At 44.4% G+C, this 21423-nt stretch overlaps 1 protein-coding gene across 1 annotated transcript in view; it reads left to right on the forward strand.

The window, feature by feature from the left end:
* OVOL2 (ovo like zinc finger 2) overlaps window positions 1-9959 on the forward strand; it is a 46293-nt gene extending 36334 nt beyond the window's left edge. Inside the window, exons 2-4 of the mRNA XM_029911892.1 lie at window positions 792-991; window positions 5048-5237; window positions 9649-9959. Coding sequence (XP_029767752.1) covers window positions 792-991; window positions 5048-5237; window positions 9649-9959 — 701 coding nt within the window. The remainder of the gene's footprint in view (window positions 1-791; window positions 992-5047; window positions 5238-9648) is intronic.
* Window positions 9960-21423: the final 11464 nt, after the last annotated feature.

Here is a 21423-nt window from a genome sequence, read left to right on the forward strand (position 1 = left end):
ACCCCCTGCCTGGCACCCCCACCCCTGCCTGCCTGGCACCCCACCACCACCTGCCCCTGCATAGCACCCTTCCTGCCTGTTACCACCCCCACCACCTGTGCCCTGCCTGCCTGGCACCTGTCCTGCCATCTGCACCCTGCCTGCCAGCCTGGAGCCACCTGTGCCCTACCAGCCTTGCACCCCACCACCTGTCCCCTGCCAGCTTGCCCCTGGATAGTACCCTGCCTGCTCACCAGCCTGACACCCCTCTCCCCTACCTGCGCCCTGCCTACCAGCCTGGCATGCCTCTCCCTGCCTGCCTGGTCGCCCCTGGGCAGCGTCCTGCCCGCCAGCCTGGCACCCCTGCCACCTGCACTCTGCCTGCCCTCTTCCTGCCCCTTGCCAGCCTGCCCACCCGCCTCTGGACAGTGCCCTGCCTTCCTGCCCCTTGCCACCCTGGCACCCCACCACCACCTGCGTCCTCTGGCAGCGCCCTCCAGCAGCGCCCTGCCCCCTGCCTATCTGCTCTCTGCGTGCCTGCCCTCTGCCTGTCTGTCCCTGGACAGCACCCTGCCAGCCTGCGCCCTCCGGCAGCACCCTCCCACTCTGCTCCCCCGACCCTCTTCTGGGAAGGGCCAGCGCCCAGCCTGCCCCTGACAGCACTGCAGCTGCCATCTGCACCCTGCTGCTGCTGCCCCTCCCCTGGCCACTGTTACTCCTCTTGCAGGAGCTCTGAATCCGGGCCACCCCCTTTCCCCTGCGGCAAGCGTCTCTCCCTTTCCCAGTAACCCCCCTTCTCTGCCTGGCCCCAGGAGGGATAAGCTGCGTGCTGCTGAACTACCGCATTGAAGACAGCTGCAGCTTGGAGAGCAATGGCAGCAGCGCCACCAGCACAAGGGAGGCTGAGCGGAGTGATCCCCCGACGCCTCAGCCAGCAGCCGAGATCGGGAACGCAGAGGGGACCCTTCTGGACTTGGCCATGAAGCGCCCAGTGGTCAGATCGAAAATCAAGGTACAGCACCAGCCTCCCATAATCTGCCCACCTGGCGCACAACCAGCCCGGTGACCGTCAACCGGGGAACACAGGCCCAGACCACCCAAGGTATTTAGGCACCTGACTCCTATTGGAGTTAGACGCCTACATACCTTGGAGGATCTGGGCCACACCACCTGCCACACTGGGGCCTACTCACAGGCATAGTTTGACTTCTATATTTGGGGGGGAAACTTGAGTCAGGCCAATGGGGCTGCGAGTGGGGGAGCAATGCAGTTTGGAGGGGGCAAAGACCCTCTGCCCCCTCCCAAAACTATACCCAAGGGCTTTCTTTCAGTTAAATAAATACAAAGCCATGGAAATACCCGCCCTCAAAAACCGTGGATGAGATTCGCAAGGCAGACGAGGAGATTTAGTCACTCACCGTGTGTTGAAATTCATGCATTGTCTGTTAACTAACTACTTGGAAAAATTCACTCTCCGTGTGTGTTTCTTGCGTGTACACACACGCACATATTTGGAGCCTGACTGAGTGGAGTCAAAAACCAGCTGATTGTAATGGAGATTTCAGCAGAAATGGCAAGACAGAAAAAGGGCAGTTGACTGCGTGTTTTTCCCCGGTGTAAAAGAAAAAGTAGCCCGATCAGAGCAAATGAGTTCAGCCTCACTACGGGAGCTTCATTTAAAATTTTGCAACTGGCTTATTATCTTTTCCACGAGCCAGTTTCTGCTAGCATTGCTTTGCTCCTGATGAGGAGGAGGAGGATGAGGCAAAATAGCCAGCGCTTCAGGAAAACCTAATTCTCTGCCTCTTCATTGTTATTTATTATTTGTATTATGGTTAAATACAAAATAGCTATCCTGCCATGATCTCTGTGTAGGTAAAGCCTCGTGTTTGTACTGAGCTGATTGCGGGATCTAGGCCACATATGGCCAGGAAGAAAAGAATCTGCTGGGAATTTGGGGTTATTTTTGGTTCAAACTGTGGAATTCCTACGAGGATTTATTTTGCTCACTAGTTTACTGATGACCCTTATATTTTAATCCCCGATATTGTTAACGCCACAGAGAAATATGTATCATCTTATTAACCGAGTTTCTGCAGAACACCCCCAAGCTTTCTAGAAACACCACTAAATGCACTGCAGGTTCTCAGGAGTCTGCTAAAGTCCCTTTTTGCTCTCCCTGCTAAACTCACCTTTCACCCTGTGTTTTAGGGGACGTCTACATTGTGATAAGAGACCCGGGGCACAGAGGGGCTGGCATGAGTCAGCTGACTTGGGCTTCTGGGGCTAGACCATTCCAATATAGACATTCCAGCTCGGGCTGGAGCCTGGGCTCTGGGATGCTCACATGGGGTCTTAGGTTCCAGCCCCATCCTGAATGTCTACACTGCAGTTTTATAACCCTGCCTCCCAAGCCCCAGGATCCCGAGTCAGCTGACCCAGGCCAGCTGCTGGTCTTTTATTGCAATGGAGATATATCCTTAATGGACAGCGTGGCTATCAAATTAATGTTTAACTATTAGCATAATCAAAACATTGAGCTTCCCCCATAAAGGACGTTCTTCCAAATAGCTGAACCACCAGCATCGGGTCCAGCCACTTCAGATAATCACATTAGCTCGACCTTTCTTGTATTAGAATGAAGAATGAAAACATTAACTCATAATAACACTTTCAAGTTAATTAACAGGCAAGTGAGATAAACTGGGGACGACTCTATTGTTTCAGTCTCTGCAGAGTCAACACATGGCATGCTGGCTTACTTTGTAAGGATTATCTTCACAACCAAAACCTCCAGAAATTTTTTGGTAAACAAATCTTCTGTTCCATCAGACACAGCAAAAGGAAGTCCTTAGAGATACACTGAAATCTTGTTTACACGAGAAAGCTGCATTGATTTCACTAAAGGTGTGATTCTAAACTGATTTAAGCCTTGTCTATACGGGGAAGTTTTTTCGGTGTAAACTAAGGTGTTAATTCAAATACCCTCATAATCCTCTGTGTAGATGCTCTTATTCCAGTATAAGGGTGGCTTTTTTGTGTGTTTGTTTTAGTATGTTGCTTGGAAGGGATTTAAGCTAAACTGAAAATAACCCGTAGCAGAGAGGCTACGTGTGTCTATCTAGGGCAGTGGCTCTCAACCTTTCCAGGCTACTGTACCCCTTTCAGCAATCTGATTTGTCTTGCGTACCCCTAGGTTTCATCTCACTTCATCAGACATAAAAATATAGAAGCACACTATTACTGAAAAATTGCTTTCTTTCTCATTTTTACCATATAATTGTAAAATAGATCAATTGGAATGTTTAATATTGTACTTACATTTCAGTGTATAGTATATAGAATGAAATTGTAGTTTGTACTGACTTTGCTAGTGCTTTTTATGCAGCCTGTTGTAAAACTAGGCAAATATCTAGATGAGTTGGTTACCCCCTGGAAGACCTCTGCGTACCCCCCAGAGGTACACGTACCCCTGGTTGAAAACCACTGATCTAGGGGGTTCTACCTCTCTAACTGGTAAAACTTTCCTGTGACGATGAGGCCTTAGTTAGACAGGCATAACTCTCTCACGGAGACAAGGACCAAGGTCCTGATCCAGCAAAATCCCTAAGTATGAGGAGTCCCATTGAAGCCAATGGGTTACTCATAGGCTTACAGTAAAGCATGTGCTGAAGTGCTTGGCTGGATTAGGGCATAAATCTTTGGAATGTTTTCATTTTTTCTCATGACCGCATGTTTCTATTATCCCGGTTTATGACTCATGGGACAGGTTCCCTTTCGTCCTGTGGAAAAACCCGCAGGACTCTGAGATTGCTCCTTGTCCGTTGAATTGGGCTACGGACTTTGCCCCATAAGCTGCGGAACTCCTCAGATCTGTGTGGAGTCTGTGGTCCGTGCCTTAGGTTGTATAACGCCTGGACAATTCCTTGTGATGGTGGAGGGAGTCATCCTCATTTCTCAATGTCCAACCCAACGTCGTGCTAGCTGTTTCTCTTCCAACACAAACAACCCACATTAACATGGCAGTAAGGAAGCTGGTATCCATGCCTCTCTAACTGACATACTACAAATCCCAAATAAGATTGTTTCACATGCTTTAGAAATCCTGTTCTCTTCCATTCAGTCAGTCCTCTCTCATATAAGTTTGAACAAGAGTTCGAAATTCACCCTTAACTCTGACCCCCCCACACATGAGCTTACCTTTTCAGCTCATTTTATTAAATAAATCCAGAGGCTCACAAAATGTTTGAGGCCGTTTCTGCAGAACTCTCCACTCCGAGCAATTAAATTCTTCTCTATGTCAAATCCTGAGCTGGTGTAAATTGGTGTCGCTCCACTGACTTAAATGGAGAGAAGTCGATTGACACCCGCTGAAGATCTTGCCCAAATCCATATGGAATAATCTATACCCAAATCTATGTTATTAAGATGCAATTCCACTAACTGTAATAACCCACAGACTCAAATCACTACAGCTCCTTTAGGGGGACTTTAGCGTTCTTAGCATTCTTTTTAAAAATAGTGCTAAAAAACAAACCCTCAGGCACAATATGTGTTAGTAAATATGGTCTAAAGGGCAGAATTAGGTGCACCATCAATGGAAGCTGGGCACCTGGCCGTCCTTTGTGCCTTTGAAAATCAGGCCCTGGATACAGTTGGGCAGGTAATTCAGGGTATTGTGAAATGGCACTCTATTTTCAGATCCAGGTTGTGACACTGATTATGGGGGCACGGGGAGGGGACATGTAATGCAGGGACTTTATGGCATGTTTCTGTTGGATGCGATGGATCTCTGGCCCTAATGTTTTAGGAGACGAAAGCCCTGATAATGCAGGGAGGTCGGTGTGAGGAATGTGGGTGCAAGGGGTCAGCTTCACGCAGCTCACTGCAAGTGGAAGCTAAGGCCTCAGACAATAAAAGCCGATTTCTCGTTGGTGATACTATTCAGTTTCTCCTGTGTTGTTACCGTGAGGATTTTTTCACTGTGCAGAGAGAGAATCCCCCTGTTCTTTGCTCTTGCCTGTCGACCCAGAATCGGATCGAACCATGTTTTATTTCCATCCGTTAGTTCACGACTGGTACCTGCGACGATGCGGCGCTGCACAATTGTGAGCTGTGCGGCAAAGGCTTTCGCTTGCAGAGGATGCTCAACCGTCACGTGAAGTGTCACAGCCAAGTAAAGAGACACCTGTGCACCTTCTGTGGCAAAGGTTTCAATGACACCTTTGATCTGAAGAGACACGTAAGGACCCATACAGGTGAGAGCAGCTGGGAGAAGGTTCTGCAGCCCGACCGCGTGGTGTTCCTTTTTTAAAACTAAAGTGCTCTGCCCCCTACAGGCAACAGAAAGCAGTGTTTTGGTGAATAGTCAAAGGGTGAACCACAGAATAGAATTTTATATTCAGTACAACCTCAGATAACTACGGTTTGTTTTGTTTACATCCTACTCTGCCTCCCCTCCAGACTGGCTGGTTTGAGGGAAGCCAGACAGCAAATCTGACTTCTCCTAGCCCTGAGCACAGATGCCCCACAGAGCCAGCTGTGGCAGAATCACACTGCTTTGGGCTTCACAGAAATTGCATCCATTAAATGAAGGGCTTGTGCGGCTCTGTGTGGAGACATTTAAGGTACAAAAGGCTGTGTGGACATTGTTGTTCCAGGTTAGCTTCACTCAGTTAGGAACAGGATTACGCTAAACCAAAATAAGCCGCTGTCAAACTGGAATAAGAGTGTTTACACAAGGGTTTGCACCAATTTAAGTAAACCGGTGTGAGTATGAATGCAGAGGGAGCCTAAATTGGTATAACCCCTTATGTGGACACTCTTGTAAGAGTGGCTGATAACTGATTTAAGCCAAATAAATATGGATTGATTGACTTTTAAAAGTGTCCACTAGAAAGTTGCCCTGGTTTCACTAAATCAATCTAGTTACACCAGTGCAATTTCTGAGGGACCCCTAGACTCCAACCTCACCACTGCAGACATTCTTGGGCAAGCTGGCTATCCTATAAAATAGGGGTCACTAAACCAGCAGGTGTTTAGCCTGTGCTGCAGGATTTGGACACCCAGTGACTGCTGGACAAGCTCCCTGATTTCTCTCAGTTTCAGTACTAGACAGGACCTTAGGGATGATACGGTGCAACCTTGATTAACCTTTTTGTTTATGGTATCCCCAAGCACAGTCATTAGCCAGGTACCCCACTGCACATCCAGGTGCAATAACTGTGTAGGCAAACCCGGCATTTATGGCTTAGCAGTCGCTCCCACACAGCCACTGACATCTAACGTACTGAGAAAACGTTGGCCAAGATATGCGACTTTCTATTTGAAAAGCATTGTGGGATCTTCAATTTGTGCATGGAAAGCTGTTGGAGACAAACAGCAGGGAACAGCAGAGACACACCGTCAAGTTCAATTTGGCCCAGAGTTTAGATTTTGTAAAAACAAACTTTTATTAAGGACAAAAAAAAAAAAAGCTAAGACCAGCAGACACATTTCCATATATAGTATAGTGTGACGTTTCCGTGAAATGATTGTTCCTTGCAGTGTTTGCAACCAAAACTTTGCAGCTCTCTGATAGTGCATGAGAATATGAAAGTGAAACTGATTAGTCATCTTCCATTGCCTGAGCTGAATTCAATGTAAAAAGTAACCCGCATAAATTCTTTCCGTTTAATCGAAGGTATTATTTGTAAAAGAGGTACATTTTGTTTGTTCTAGATACGATTTGAAACGTGACTGTTTTCCCTGAATTCCAACTAGATTTGATGGGAATTGTGAAGAATTCCCACCCCGGAGCACTGTAGCTATGCTGGTCTCACCCCCACTGTAAAAGTGGCTAGGTTGACGAAAGAATCTGTTGACCTAGCTACCGTCGCTTGAGGAGATGGATTATCTACTGCAGTGGAAAAACCCCTTGTGTCACTGTAGGAAGAATAGGAGCATAAATGTGTTAGTCTCTAAGGCGCCACAAGGACTCCTGTTCTTTTTGTGGATACAGACTAACACGGCTGCTACTCTGAAACCTGTAGGAAGAATCTACGCTATGGCGCTACAGTGGCATAGCTGTGGTACCATAGCTGTACTGGTAGAGCACCTGTAGTGTAGACGTGACCTAACTACTAGTGTGATTGGGACAAACATTTCAACACTACTAGAAAAATATGTGATTGAGAATCTCCCTCCTCCAGCCTCAAATTAGCTGGATGTTTCTGCTAAAATGATCCAGTAGTTGCGTCATCAACAATGGAGGTGTACATTAGCACAATTTGATTACAAAGTTACCATCCGTTTATATGAATGGGGGAATTTTACTCCTCTTTTTCTTTTGGTTCTGTCTGCCTGCAGCAGCAAAGCCCCGAGCTTACAAACTGTTTTGCACAGGTGTATAAATTAGGGCTGTCAAGCGATTAAAAATATTAATCGCGATTAATCGCGCTATTAAACAATAATAGAATACCATTTATTTACATATTTTTGGATGTTTTCTACATTTTCAAATATACTGATTTCAATGACAACACAGAATACAAAATGTACAGTGCTCACTTAATATTTATTTTTGATTACAAGTATTTGCACTGTAAAAAAACAAAAGAAATCGTATTTTTCAATTCACCTAATACAAGTACTGTAGTGCAATCTCTTTATCATGAAAGTTGAACTTACAAATGTAGAATTATGTACAAAAAAACTTGCATCCAAAAAATAAAACAAGGTAAAATTTTGGAGCCTGCAAGTCCATTCAGTCTTACTTCTTGTTCAGCCAATGGCTCAGACAAACAAGTTTGTTTACATTTGCAGGAGATAATGCTACCCGCTTCTTGTTTACAATGTCACCTGAAAGTGAGAACAGGTGTTCTCATGGCACTGTTGTAGCCGCGTCGCAAGATATTTACGTGCCAGATGCGCTAAAAATTCACATGTCCCTTCATGCTTCAACCACCATTCCAGACTATACGCATCCATGCTGATGAAGCAGTGTGGACTGACACATGTTCATTTTCATTATCTGAGTCAGATGCCACCAGCAGAAGGTTGATTTTCTTTTTTGGTGGTTCGGGTTCTGTAGTTTCTGCATTGGAGTGCTGCTCTTTTAAGACTTCTGAAAGCATGCTCCACACCTCATCCCTCTCAGATTTTAGAAGGCACTTCAGATTCTTAAATCTTGGGTTGATTGCTGTAGCTATCTTTAGAAATCTCACATTGGTACCGTCTTTGCATTTTGTGAAATCTGCAATGAAAGTGTTCTTAAAATGAACAACATGTGCTGGGTCATCATCCGAGACTGCTATAACAGGAAATATAAGGCAGAATGCGGGTAAAACAGAGCAGGGGACATACAATTCTTCCCCAAGGCATTCAGTCAGAAATTTAATTAATGCTTATTTTTCTAATGAGCATCATCAGCATGGAAGCATGTCCTCTGGAATGGTGGCCGAAGCATGAAGGGGCAAACGAATGTTCAGCATATCTGGCATGTAAATACCTTGCAATGCCGGCTACAAAAGTGCCATGCGAATGCCTATTCTCACTTTCTGGTGACATTGTAAATAAGAAGTGGGCAGCATCATCTCCTGTAAATGTAAACAAACTTGTTTCTCTTAGTGATTGGCTGTACAAGAAAAGTAGGACTGAGTGGACTTGTAGGCGCTGAAGTTTTACATTGTTTTGTTTTTGAGTGCAGTCACATAACAAAAAAAATCTACATTTGTAAATTTCACTTTCACGACAAAGAGGTTGCACTATAGTACTTGTATGAGGTGAATTGAAAAATACTATTTCTTTTGTTTATCATTTTTACAGTGCAAATATTTATGAGCAAAAATAATATACACTTTGATTTCAATTACAAAACAGAATAAAATATATATGCAAATATAGACAGACATCCAAAATATTTAATAAATTTCAATTGGTATTCTATTATTTAACAGTGCAATTAAAACTACAATTAATCGCAATTAATTTTTTTAATCATGATTAATTTTTTTGAGTTAATCGCGTGAGTTAACTGCCATTAGTCGACAGCCCTAGTATAAATATTAGAAGGATCACAATGTCTAAACACAAAATTGCACCAGTTTATCTAAGGTTGGAAATGGACCAAAATAGCTCAAAACTCGTGAGCCAAGGTCCCGAAAATCATGAGATTGGCTTAAAAATCAAGGTTTTTTTTTTTTTTTTTTTTTAAAGTTAGTGTTTTTTATTTGCCCTCTGGGTTTTGAGTCTTTGGAGGAAAACATTTTCAGCTTTTTCTCAGCATCCACAAGAACTGGAAACATAGGGTGAAACCCTGGCCCCATCAAAGTCAGTATCTTGAGAGTTGGCAACACCGTATAATTTAGGACACTGATTCAAGAAAACCTCCCTGTTCAGCTTAAACATGTGCCTAAGTCTCATTGAAACGCTTTTGTACTTTCCTGAAACAGGGTGTTAGGTGCCTAATATGAATTTAAGGCGCCTCGCTTGAGGCACCCACTTCAGAAAATCTTATCCTAAGAAAGTGTAAATATTTATTTAGATTGTACGCGGTTTGGGGCAGGGACTCTACTAATCAGTGTTTGTAGCCTAGCGCAATGGGGCGTTTTTCTTGGTTGGTCCTAAGTGTTATTGCAATAAATGTGATTCATCATAATTAATAATAAACAATGTCGTCTGGCCTTATAGGAATTCGTCCTTACAAATGTGAGATCTGCAACAAGGCGTTTACCCAGCGATGTTCTCTGGAATCCCACCTTAAAAAGATCCACGGGGTTCAGCAGCAATATGCGTACAAACAGCGGCGCGATAAACTTTACGTCTGCGAAGATTGCGGCTACACGGGCCCAACGCAAGAGGACTTGTATCTGCATGTCAATAACGCTCACCCCGGGAGTGCTTTCCTCAAGAAAACCTCTAAAAAGCTGGCAGCAGTCTTACAGAATAAACTGACATCTGTCCTGCAGAGGAACCCGGAAGATGATGAGGAAGACGAGTAACGCAGTGGATTACAGCGGTCACATGCAATGAAGTTTACATGTCGGGTATTTCTTCAAACAGCTTTGAAAGGTATCCGTGTAATAGCAGGCATCTTGTCCTTTTGGTGGTGACAGGCTGTGGATGTTACAGCCTCAACGTGAAAGAAATGTTCTCAGCTTAATGCAAATACAAGGCTTTTTTAATCGTGAGAATAAAAGGGAAAATTTTGGAGCCAGCATCGCCTGTGGATAGAGCCCTGCACTGGTACTCGGGAGACTCCACGTCAGTTCCCAGCTCTGCCACTGGCCTGCTGTGTAACCTTGGGCAAGTCACTTAACAATTCCATGATTCCGTTTTCCCAACTGTGTAATGGAGATAATGACACTGATCAGCTTTGTAAGGTGCTTTGAAATCTTTGCGTGAAAAGTGCTAGATAAGAGCTAGGTATCCTTAATATTATTCCCCGATGCGAATCTACAGTAAAATGAAGTTAAGGATGAGAGTATGTATCATAAGGTAAGAAATGCACAGTAATACACTCAAACAACCTTAACTCTGCCCTGTAGTGAAACCATGCAGAAATAGGGTGACCAGACATCCCTATAAAATCGGGACCGTCCCGATTTTTAGGTGTTTGTCCCGTGTCCCGACCGATCTTTGGTCGGGACGCAATTTGTCCCAATATTTTGCTCCGCCAGCAGCACTCGGCTTTTTTTTTTTTTTTCTTCCGGCGGGCCCCCGACCCCCCCCCCCCCCGTGTCCCGATATTTTCTTCCTCTCATCTGGTCACCCTATGCAGAAACCATGTGATTATGATTAAGGTTGTTAGGATTTGTAATCCCAGGTTAGAAAAAAATAAATTTTAAAGATGTTAGATTTTTTTTCATATCATTCTCTCCCCCCTCCCCCCCCGCCCCCCCGGCATGATTCCAGGGCAGAGTTAAGTTTTTTGGGTGCCTTGACTGTGCATTTCTTACCTTAACATGTTTGGATTTCTTTTGAGTGTAACCTTAACTCTGAATTGCCTGGTTTTTTAATGCTTAGTTCTGAGCTCACTATCACATCCCTGTAGCGGTTGTTTAATTACTGAGGCATCTTTTCAACCTTAACTCCATCTTTTTGTCTGGGAATTTCCCTAGTTCTAAAAAATTTTCATAGATGAACACTAAATAAGAAACCCAAAGGGAATGCTACCAGATATTTCGAAGGACTTGAAGATACACAGCACCAACCTTCAATCATTTTAAAAAAAATTAAACTTCCAAGGGTGGATTCGCTGGGATACCAAAGCAATGCGAAGCAGCCAGAGGGCACTAGCCAGTTCACCTAGTTTTTGAACTACATTGCATCGCCAGAGCGGCACAAATCAACCAAAGCTTACTGGTGAATCTGGCCCTTAGTTTGCCACTGACCTATTGGTTTAGAAGGCTGCGTTAGTGAGACCACCACTCTGCTGTGTGGCGGGAGCAGGGAGAGAAAGACCCCAGGCCCGGAGTCCCAATGTCTCTGCTTCCTCTTTGCTCCCTCTCTGGTTCCTTTGGCGGTGCTGGCCCAGTGTTCAATGGAACCAAGCAGCAGTGCCATTGGGCAGCCTTACAAACACTGATGCCCAAACAAGTGTGCAGCCGCCGAATGGAACCTTTGAAGAGCAATACCAGTTGGGCCAAGCCATCCATCAGTGAGAACTCCTGGCACATGTGTCCAGTCTGCCTTGGTACCACTGAGTCATTACAGCCAATTGTACGCTTGCTTGCAAATTAGCTGGCCAGGAAGGGTGGCGATTGGTGCTCTACTCTGCTAAGATCACTCAGGACGGAGAAAAGACTCATGCCAACACTAATTTCTTAAAGGACCCAGTTTGACTGCATAAACCAATGAATGAATTTACTTGTAAATTATCCAAAAACTCATTCTGTACTCAGGGAGTGAGTGCTGGACGTTTGGGGAGGACACACTCTTATTTTGTATATAAAACAGAGGTTGCATCCCTGCTTTAATGCAAAATGGAACTCAGCCTGAAGTACGGGACTGAACTCATCAGCACCTCCATGGTTAATATATGAAAATGATGTCAGATTCTGGTTGTGTCTGTAAACTAAATTTTCTTTGGTTGCCTCAGTCCTTGTACAGACATCTGCGAGGGCTTTGGGAGGGAGGGGGAAAGCTTTTGGGTGTTCTTAAGCATTTCTTAATGAAGCAACTATTTTATGCAACAAGACTGAGGGTGCTTGGGGCCTTGAAAGAATCTTAATAAAGTGAAGCTTTGATGTAACGAATAAGAAACTTACTGTCCTATGTAACAGGAAAGGTTGCGAGGGATATTTTCATAAACAGAATTCCAAGTACAAAGTGTCGAGATGAATGACAGAATATTCACTCAGTGACATTTTGGCTGTAGATTATATTTTGACTCTTAGTTATTCCCTGGTCATGACTGTCTTATGCTTCAGAGATGAAAGCCGGCTTGAGTTCTTAGCTAGGGCAAGGACTGGCACGAAACAGCATCCAAAGTAAAGATTATTCTTTTCTAGTAAGGTTTGCCTCTCTGCGAGCGCACTGATATGTGAGATCGGATAGTGTAAGATCGTAAAGTTTAGGTTTGATCACGTGGGTTAGCAAAATAAAGGTGGATCATTGTATTTAATTCTGGGTTTTTTTAATTGTAGAAATTTTAGGCCAAAATATACTTGACATACCTGTAGTCCAGGAAATAATGTAATTTATTTGGTGGCGAATAAACAGTTCTATATGGCAAGGGCTAACACCATTCTTCCCTGACAACTTTATTAAACAGAAAAACAAAACAACTAAGGATATTTCCTGACAAACTTACTTCTTCAACCCTAACTCTGTCCTAAGTAGCAGGAATGTAAAAGAAAAAAGGCCCGAAGAGAACAGTGTCGCTTGAAATGACAAACTTTAGAAAGCCAGGGAATTCTAAAGTGGGGTTACCTATAAAAGTCCTTCCAGGGCATGCTTTTCTCCTCTCACCACACTGCATTTAATCCCCCCAACCGCTACAGTTCAGAGCCAGAGTACAGCAGCTTTATCACATGGGTTGCCCAGAAAGAGTGAACTGGGGATAAGGCCTCAGCTGTACTCCAGGGGACCCAGAGGACTGGGTAGCGTTTGATACCCGTTTTGAAATGTTTGAGCTTGTTTTACTTGAGGCTCAGGAGGAGGCAATGGTAATGGCAGGGTGTGATGGGGTGTTCATCCCACACGAGCCTAGGAGGGGCAGATCAACCAACTAGGCCATAGCTGAGGGGAATTAGGTGGGCCCAAGTAATCCCCTGAAAGATGACCGAGCCCAGCTGCGAAGGAACAGGCGGGGGCTAGGATAATGCCAGGAAGCTGGCAGTGGAAAGGGGCTGCAGCGAGGGAACCTGCAGTCACCCTCTGGCTGTTAGGGTTTTGAAACCTAGGGAAAGGATGTAGGAAAAGACTCAGGGAAACAGCAGGAAAGGTTCAGATAGAGCAGGCCTTGGCTGCTGATTAGATAGTCCCTGGTCTGGAAGTAGGAGTAGAGGGTGGGCCTACGTTCCCCTACCAGCCACCGGGGCAGTGCCACCAGCTGGGCAGGGAATAAGAAGATTGCTGGAGACCGTTTCTGTGGAAAGACTTTGATACCCCAGAAGGGGGAAACCATTGTGACCTGGCGGGAGGGCCAAGCCAAGAAGGGAGAGCACTTGGAGTCTCAAGGAGAGCGGCACGCAACAAGTGGCAGAAGGGGGCATTGGACCTGCAAAGAGCTGATCCCCAGAGCAACCAGGAGGAGGTGCCCTAGCAGTGAGTAGGACCCCACGACACAGGGGTTGAAATCAGAATGCTGCCTTGTCCCAGCTGTGCTCAGAGCTCTTTGGAGGGGCATCACCTAGGAGTCATGGACCAGAACCCCCCTGCGCCGAACAAAAAGAACTTAGAAGCTAGGTATATGCAGCTGTGGGGAAGGGATTCCTGGGAGCCCTTGGCCATCTTGTTCTAGTCTCTCCCTGCTTTTCGCAACAGGGGGGTGATTTTCCCTCTTCCCCTGGGAGTGACCCCTCCTCACTGCACTCTCCAATGGGAGGAGGAAGCCTTCATTAGCGGTGAGTGTCAAACTTCATCCTCCCCATTCAGGGACTGTTTTCCCCTCGCTCTCTAGCAGGGGGTGCTGCATTCCCCGTCCACCCAGGCTTGCGGACTGTCTTCTATGCCATGTGATGTACTCATCTCTTAGCGAGAACCCTGTGAAGCTCCTTTGAGAAGGCCCGCAGGTGCCACAAACTCATCAAGTCTCCCCTTTTCTGTTGAAATGCTTAAGGTCCATGCAGACAGTCTCTAGAATCAATTTAACTGGCAGAATGGGGATATATTTACCATGGTCTCCTCCCACCTTAGGAAATTAATTACAATATATTGCACCGCCCTTTGCAGCTGCTGCTGTTCGTGGGGTTTTTTTTTTTTTTTACATTTGACTGGGGTTTGTATGTACCTGGTAATGAGTTTAATGTATTTCCTCTGGAAATAGGAAGCACATCCGAACGTTATACTATGACTTAAAAAACAAACCAAAAAACCCCTCAAGATGAGCATTCCGCTCTTCAAAACGGATGGAGATGAGCAACTACATCATTAGTCCATGTCACAGGTCAATTGTCAGGTAACTTTCTCTAGGCTTAGAGTAATTGCTTAAATGTGCACTATAACCTCAATGTCTTGCTAGACGCCTTTGAAAATGCCAGTCCTTAAACTCTACTGGTCGAGCTAAGGCAGTACAGCTCGCTGTGTGGATGTTGTTATTGGTATAAAACTTTGCTATAGCTATTCTTGCATGGGAAGAGGAATAAGTTATATCGGTAGATGGCATCTTTATATTGGTATAACCACATCCATGCTAGGGTTGTACTGGTATAAGTATTTTACTAATGGAAAAAAGTGACCAATATAGTTGTGGTGTTTAAAAAATAAAATAAAATTAAAAAAATCCTGTGTAGACCAGGCCTAAGTGGCTAGAGCTTGAAAAGTCCTGAATAACCTTTCCTGCCACCCTACTGACCACTTTGGTGTAGTGCTGGTCATGTGCCTTTTAACTTCAGTGGTGCAGCATCAGATCCTAAATATGGCATTAGAAACTGTCTTAAGAATGGCCATACTGGGTCAGACCAAAGGTCCAGCTTGCCCAGTATCCTGTCTTCTGACAGTGGCCAATGCCAGGTGCCGCAGAGGGAATGAACAGAACAGGCAATCATCAAGTGATCCATCCCCTCACCCATTCCCAGTTTCTGGCAAACAGAGGATAGGGACACCATCCCTGTCCATCCTGGCTAATAGCCATTGATGGACCTATCCTCCATGAACTTATCTAGTTCTTTTTTGACCCCTGTTATAGTCTTGGCCTTCTCAACATCCTCTGGCAAGGAGTTCCACAGGTTGACTGTGCATTGTATGAAAAAATACTTCCTTTTGTTTGTTTTAAATTTGGTGCCTATTAATTTCATTTGGTGACCTCTAGTTCTTGTTATGAGAAGGAGTAAATAACACTTTCTTATTTACTTTCTCCACACCAATCATGATTTTCTAGATCTCTATCATATCCCCCTCTTTTCCAAGCTGAAAAGTCCCAGTCTTATTAATCTCTCCTCGTATGGCAACCGTTCCATACCCCTAATCATTTTTGTTGCCTTTTTCTGAACCTTTTCCAATTCCAATATATCTTTTTTGAGATGGGATGACCACATCTGCACGCAGTATTCAAGATGTGGGCATACCATGGATTTATATAGAGGTAATATGATATTTTCTGTCTTATTCTCTATCCCTTTCTTAATGATTCCCAACATTCTGTTTTCTTTTTTGACTACTGCTGCACATTGAGTGGATGTTTTCAGAGACCTATCCACAATGACTCCAAGATCTCTTTCATGACTGGTAACAGCTAATTTAGACCCCATCATTTTATATATATCTTTGGGATTACGTTTTCCAATGTGCGTTACTTTGCATTTATCAACATTGAATTTCATCTGCCATTTTGTTGCCCAGTCACCCAGTTTTGAGAGGTCCTTTTCTAGCCCTTCGCAGTCTGCCTGGGACTTAATTATCTTGAGTAGTTTTGTATCATCTGCAAATTTTGCCACCTCACTGTTTATTCCTTTTTCCAGATCATTTATGAATATGTTGAATAGGACTGGTCCCAGTACAGACCCCTGAGGGACACCACTATTTACCTCTCTCCTTTCTGAAAACTGACGATTTATTCCTACCCTTTGTTTCCTGTCTTTTAACCAGTTACCAATCCATGAAAGAACCTTCCATCTTATCCCATGACAACTTACTTTGCATAACAGCCTTTGTTGAGGGACCTTGTCAAAGGCTTACTGAAAATCTAAGTACACTATATCCACTGGATCCCCCTTGTCCACATGCTTGTTGACCCCCCTCAAAGAATTCTTGTAGATTGGTGAGGCGTGATTTCCCTTTACAAAAACTATGTTGACTATTGCCCAACAAATTATGTTCAACTATGTGTCCGACAATTTTGTTCTTTACTATAGTTTCAATCAGTTTGCTTGGTACTGAAGTCAGGCTTACCGGCCTGTAATTGCCAGGATCAACCTCTGGAGCCCTTTTTAAAAATTGGTGTCACATTAGCTATCATCCAGTCATTTGGTACAGATGCTGATTTAAATGATCGGCTACAGACTACAGTTAGTAGTTCTACAATTTCACATTTGAATTCCTTCAGAACTCTTGGGTGAATCCCATCTGGTCCTGGTGACTTATTACTGTTTAGTTTATCAATTGAGAGGCAGAATTACCTCTCCTCTTTAAACAGAAGGTGTTTTAGAAATAAAATCAACTGCAGCCAGATGCTAACAGGCTTCCCACAGCCCCTGTACCAGCTTTGCCTCCTTTGGGCCACCTCCAGAGTGGAACTCCATACTGCATGCAGACATCTAGCGGCTGTGTCATAGCCTATATTCAACAATTTCAGCATTCTAATGTTGTGCATCTGTTTTTGGAACTCTCTGCGCTCTCTTTCCTATTAGCCATTCTCCTGACTTTTGCTGCATCTGTAACAGAGATGATCCAACCTGACTGCAGCGTAGCACCTGCGGCTTTCTCTCATTTCCTAGTTTAGATGTTCTTCTGTTGTGCCATCCCTTTGCTACATACAGGTTCACTCTTCCACAAAATATTGCCCATCAAGTAATGCACTTGAAACCACCCACCTAAACACTACAATTCTCACTTGTGGAACATCCCTGCATAACAGGTAGAATTACTGTGGCAGCCCTGACTGGGCATCTGCTCAGCCATCTAAATAGAGCTTTTAGGCCTGGCCTGAATGTTAATGTCACATTCTGGGGTGCAGGCCAGAGGGGTTGTATCATTGCCTGTCCTATAATCCTAAGTGCCTCAAAAGGATCTGCTGCTATGGTGCTCTTGTCTAGATGCTCCCAGCCAGCATACAAGTCTGGTCTGAGTGCCTGGGTTAGCTCTCATTCAGCATTTCTGATTCCAGCAGCCAGCTTGTTACCCCTGGCCCCACTCTGGTTACACTTGGTAAGATGACCCCAACACGCCACCAGTCCTGAATTTCCCATGTTGTCTGCCCTCCCGTAGAACACTCAGAGCACCAGTAACATTTGTTTGCTCTTTTAAAGAGACAAAAGCACATTACAGCTTACTGACTTAGCTGGGGCAAATGCTCCCTTCCCTTCAAGCACAGCTCGGAGTTGGTGTATCGTAAAAATAAAACAAAAAAATAACACGACATAGGTTTTGACACCAAGTAGAAGGAAGAAAGTTAGAAAGGGTCACAAACAAAAGTAAAAATACACATTCTAATGGCTAAGACCTAACTTAAGAAGCTACAGTGTTTGTTCAAGGTTCTTCCCCGTCTTCCAATCCCAGAGACTTTGACCCCCTTGGTCGAAGGAACTCCTCTTTCTTCACTTACCAGAGCTCTGTTCCCTTGTCTGTCCAGTGATGGGTGCCAACATGGCTTCTCCGTACATCTTCCCAAACTTACTGTTTTGTCCCCTGACTCAGGCTGATCTCCTGGAGTTCTTCCCTTCCTGTGAACTTCCCATCCCCCTGCTGATTTGTATGTAAAAAGGACCTCTATTGTTCATGGTCACATCTTGCTTAGCAGATATACTTTTATAATACAGTAATATTGTATACAATCAGTTGTCTGAATTACTTATCATTTGAGGTTTAGATCCCATGTTTACAGTCCAGATAAGGTTTCTCTTTCTTGCTGGAATGCAGATGTCAAGCTGTCTTCTCCCCCTCTTGACAGCTTTGTTACCTTTTATGTCATTAGACCTTTGTTGTCTCTGCCTGACAAGCAAATACACAGTCCTTTGTCTAGGGCACACTGGGCTTATGCCCTGCTTGCCCAACACATTTTAAGAAAATAATTCTAGCACATATTCATAATTCTTTGTACACACCCTGTACGTGCATCATGCAAGAACATTAACTATCAGTGAGTTATTGGTTTACGAATATCTTCTGAGACACCATTTAGGTATAGCTCATGACAAATGTTAGGTGCAGTGAGTATGTCAGGCCTGAGAAGAGCTGCTGACACAAAGTAGTGAACCACAAATGTGCATCTGGGTCACAGTTGTCCTTTTAGTTATGAAGCTACTTAGCTCTTACGTAAACACACAATTCACAGGCAAGATGTGAACAAGGAAGTGTCATAATAGCTGATTTGGAGTTTCACTGCATTGTTTTCCACACTGCTGTGTGCTCTGCAGGAACTGCAAATTCAAGTCTGGCTTTCTAGCTACAGCTAGAAGCTTATCCAACTTGCCTGAATAAACAATCTCTGTGGATAGAAAGTCCATGCTTCAATAAGAAGAATATAGCACTATGAATATACTGCTGACCCATTTCGGCAGGATGGCAATAGTGAAATGCTGAAGGCGATTAGAGAAGCTACACAAACAGAAAACCCAGTGATAAAGGGGGATTTCAACTATCCCCCTATTGACTGATACATGTCACCTCAGGAGAGGAAGCAGAGATAAAATTTCTATGCACCATTTAAATGACTGCTTCTTGGAGCAGCTAGTTACAGAACCCACCAAGGGACAGGCAATTCCTAACCTAGTTCTAAGCGGAGCACAGGATCTGTAGCGCCCCGCAAATACGCAGACATCCGCTTTATAGCCGCAGATGCAGATACCATGTTTGTGGACCGCGGATGGATGCGGATCCAAATTTTATATCTAGAGCCCTGCAAATCTGTGGATCTCTGCTTTATATCCATGGGCCATGTTTACAGATCACATGCAGAGACAAATTTTATATCCGCACAGGGCTCTAAGGATCTGGTCCAAGAAGTGAATATAGCTGAACCACTTGGTGATAGTGCCCATAATTAAATTTAATATCCTTGTAAGGGGGAAGGGAATACCAAAGAAATCCACCACAGTAGCATTTAACTTCAAAAAGGGGAATTACACAAAAACGAGGAAGCTCATAGACTCATAGACTTTAAGGTCAGAAGGGACCATTATGGTCATCTAGTCTGACCTCCCGCATGATGCAGGCCACAAAAGCTGACCCACCCACTTTCCCTTAACTCAGCTGTTGAAGTCTCCAGATCGTGATTTAAAGACTTCAAGTCGCAGAGAATCCTCCAGCTTGCGACCCCTGCCCTATGCTGCGGAGGAAGGCAAAAAACCTCCAGGGCCTCTGCCAATCTACCCTGGAGGAAAATTCCTTCCCGACCCCAAATATGGCGATCAGTAGAACCCCGAGCATACAGGCAAGATTCTCCAGCTAATTAAGCAGAAATTAAAAGGAACAGTGACAAGTGTGAAATGCTTGCATGGAAACACCATAATAGAGGCCCAAATTAAATACCCCCCCCCCTCCAAAAAAAACCCCAACAATCCCCCAAACAAACAGTAAGAGGTCCAAAAATATGCCACCATGGCTATACAGGAGAGTAAAAGAGGTGGTTAGAGGCAAAAGGCATCCTTTACAAATTGGAAGTGAAGTCCTATTGAGGAAACTAGAAAGAAAAACTCTGGCAAGTCAATTGTAAAAGTATAAAAGTCAGGACAAAAGAATTTGAAGAGCAACTGGCAACTAAAAAAAAATTTGCTGTTTTTATGTAAGTACATCAGAAGCAAGAAGCCTGCCAAACAGTCAGTGGGGCTACTGGACAATCAAAGTGCTAAAGGAGCACTCAGGGAAGACAATGCTGTTGCACAGCACCTAAACCGCAGAGGATGTGAGGGAAATTCCCACACTTGAGCCATTCTTTTTAGGTGACAAATCTGAGGAACGGTCCCGGGGCGCTGAGAGCCATTGAATCAAACTATAAACCCTGGATATGATGGAAACCACTTCAAACCAGGGGGGTGCAGCAACACCCGTAGTTCCAGCACCTATGAACTGTCCCAGATTGAGGTGTAATTAAAGGTGGTTTTGGAACAAACTGATAAATTAAACAGTAGTAAGTCACCAGGACCAGATGGGATTCACCCAAAAGTTCTGAAGGAACTCAAATATGAAATTGCAAAACTACTACCTGTGGTATGTAATCCATTGTTTAAATCAGCCTCTATACCAGATGCCTGGAGAACAGGTAACATAAAACTGATTTTAAAAAAAGGCTCTAGAGGTGATCTTGGCACTTACTGAAGTTATCTTAACAGCCTGTACTAGGCACAGTGGTTGAAACTATAGTAAAGAACAGCATTATCATACACCTATATGAACAGGGCTTTTGTAAAGGAAAATCATGCCTCATCAATCTATTAGAATTCTTTAATGGCGTCAACAAGAGTGATCTAGTTGACATTGCGTACTAGGACTTTCAGAACACCTTTGACAAGATCCCACACCAAAATCTCTTAAGCAAAGTAAGCAGTCATGGGATAAGAAGGAAGGTCCTCTCATGGATCAGTAACTGGTAACAAGATAAGGGGATGGATCACTTGATAATTGTCCTGTTCATTTGCTCTGAAGTGTCTGGCATTGGTCAGTGTTGGAAGACAGGATATTGGGCTACAATTCAGGGGTTCTCAAACTTCATTGTACTGCGACCCCCTTCTGACAACAAAAATTACTATAAGACCCCAGGAGTGGGGACTGAAGCCTAAGCCCACCTAAGCCCCACTGCCCCGGGCGGGTGGGGGGGGCCCAAAGCCGAATCCCAAGGGCTTCAGTCTCAGGCAGGGGGCCTATAACTTGAAGCCCTCGGGCTTTGGCCCTGGGCGTTGCGTTTCAGCTTCAGCCTGAACAGGGTCGTGACCCATTTTGGGGTCCTGACCCACAGTTTGAGAACCGTTGAGCTATACGAGTCTGACCCAGCATGGCCCTTCTTCTGTTCAAAAGCAAACCTGTTCAGTCCTTTTCAGGTACTGTCTGGTTGGTAGTCTTTAAAATTATGGATCAGCTGTTCTTAAATATGTAATCCTGAGTGATGACAAGAAAAGCTCAAGTGTATGATTCAAAGGAATGAAACAA

Source organism: Terrapene carolina, unplaced genomic scaffold (assembly GCF_002925995.2).
Source record: "Terrapene carolina triunguis isolate 2854851 unplaced genomic scaffold, T_m_triunguis-2.0 Scaffold132, whole genome shotgun sequence".
In the NCBI taxonomy this organism is placed as follows: Eukaryota; Metazoa; Chordata; order Testudines; family Emydidae; genus Terrapene; species Terrapene triunguis.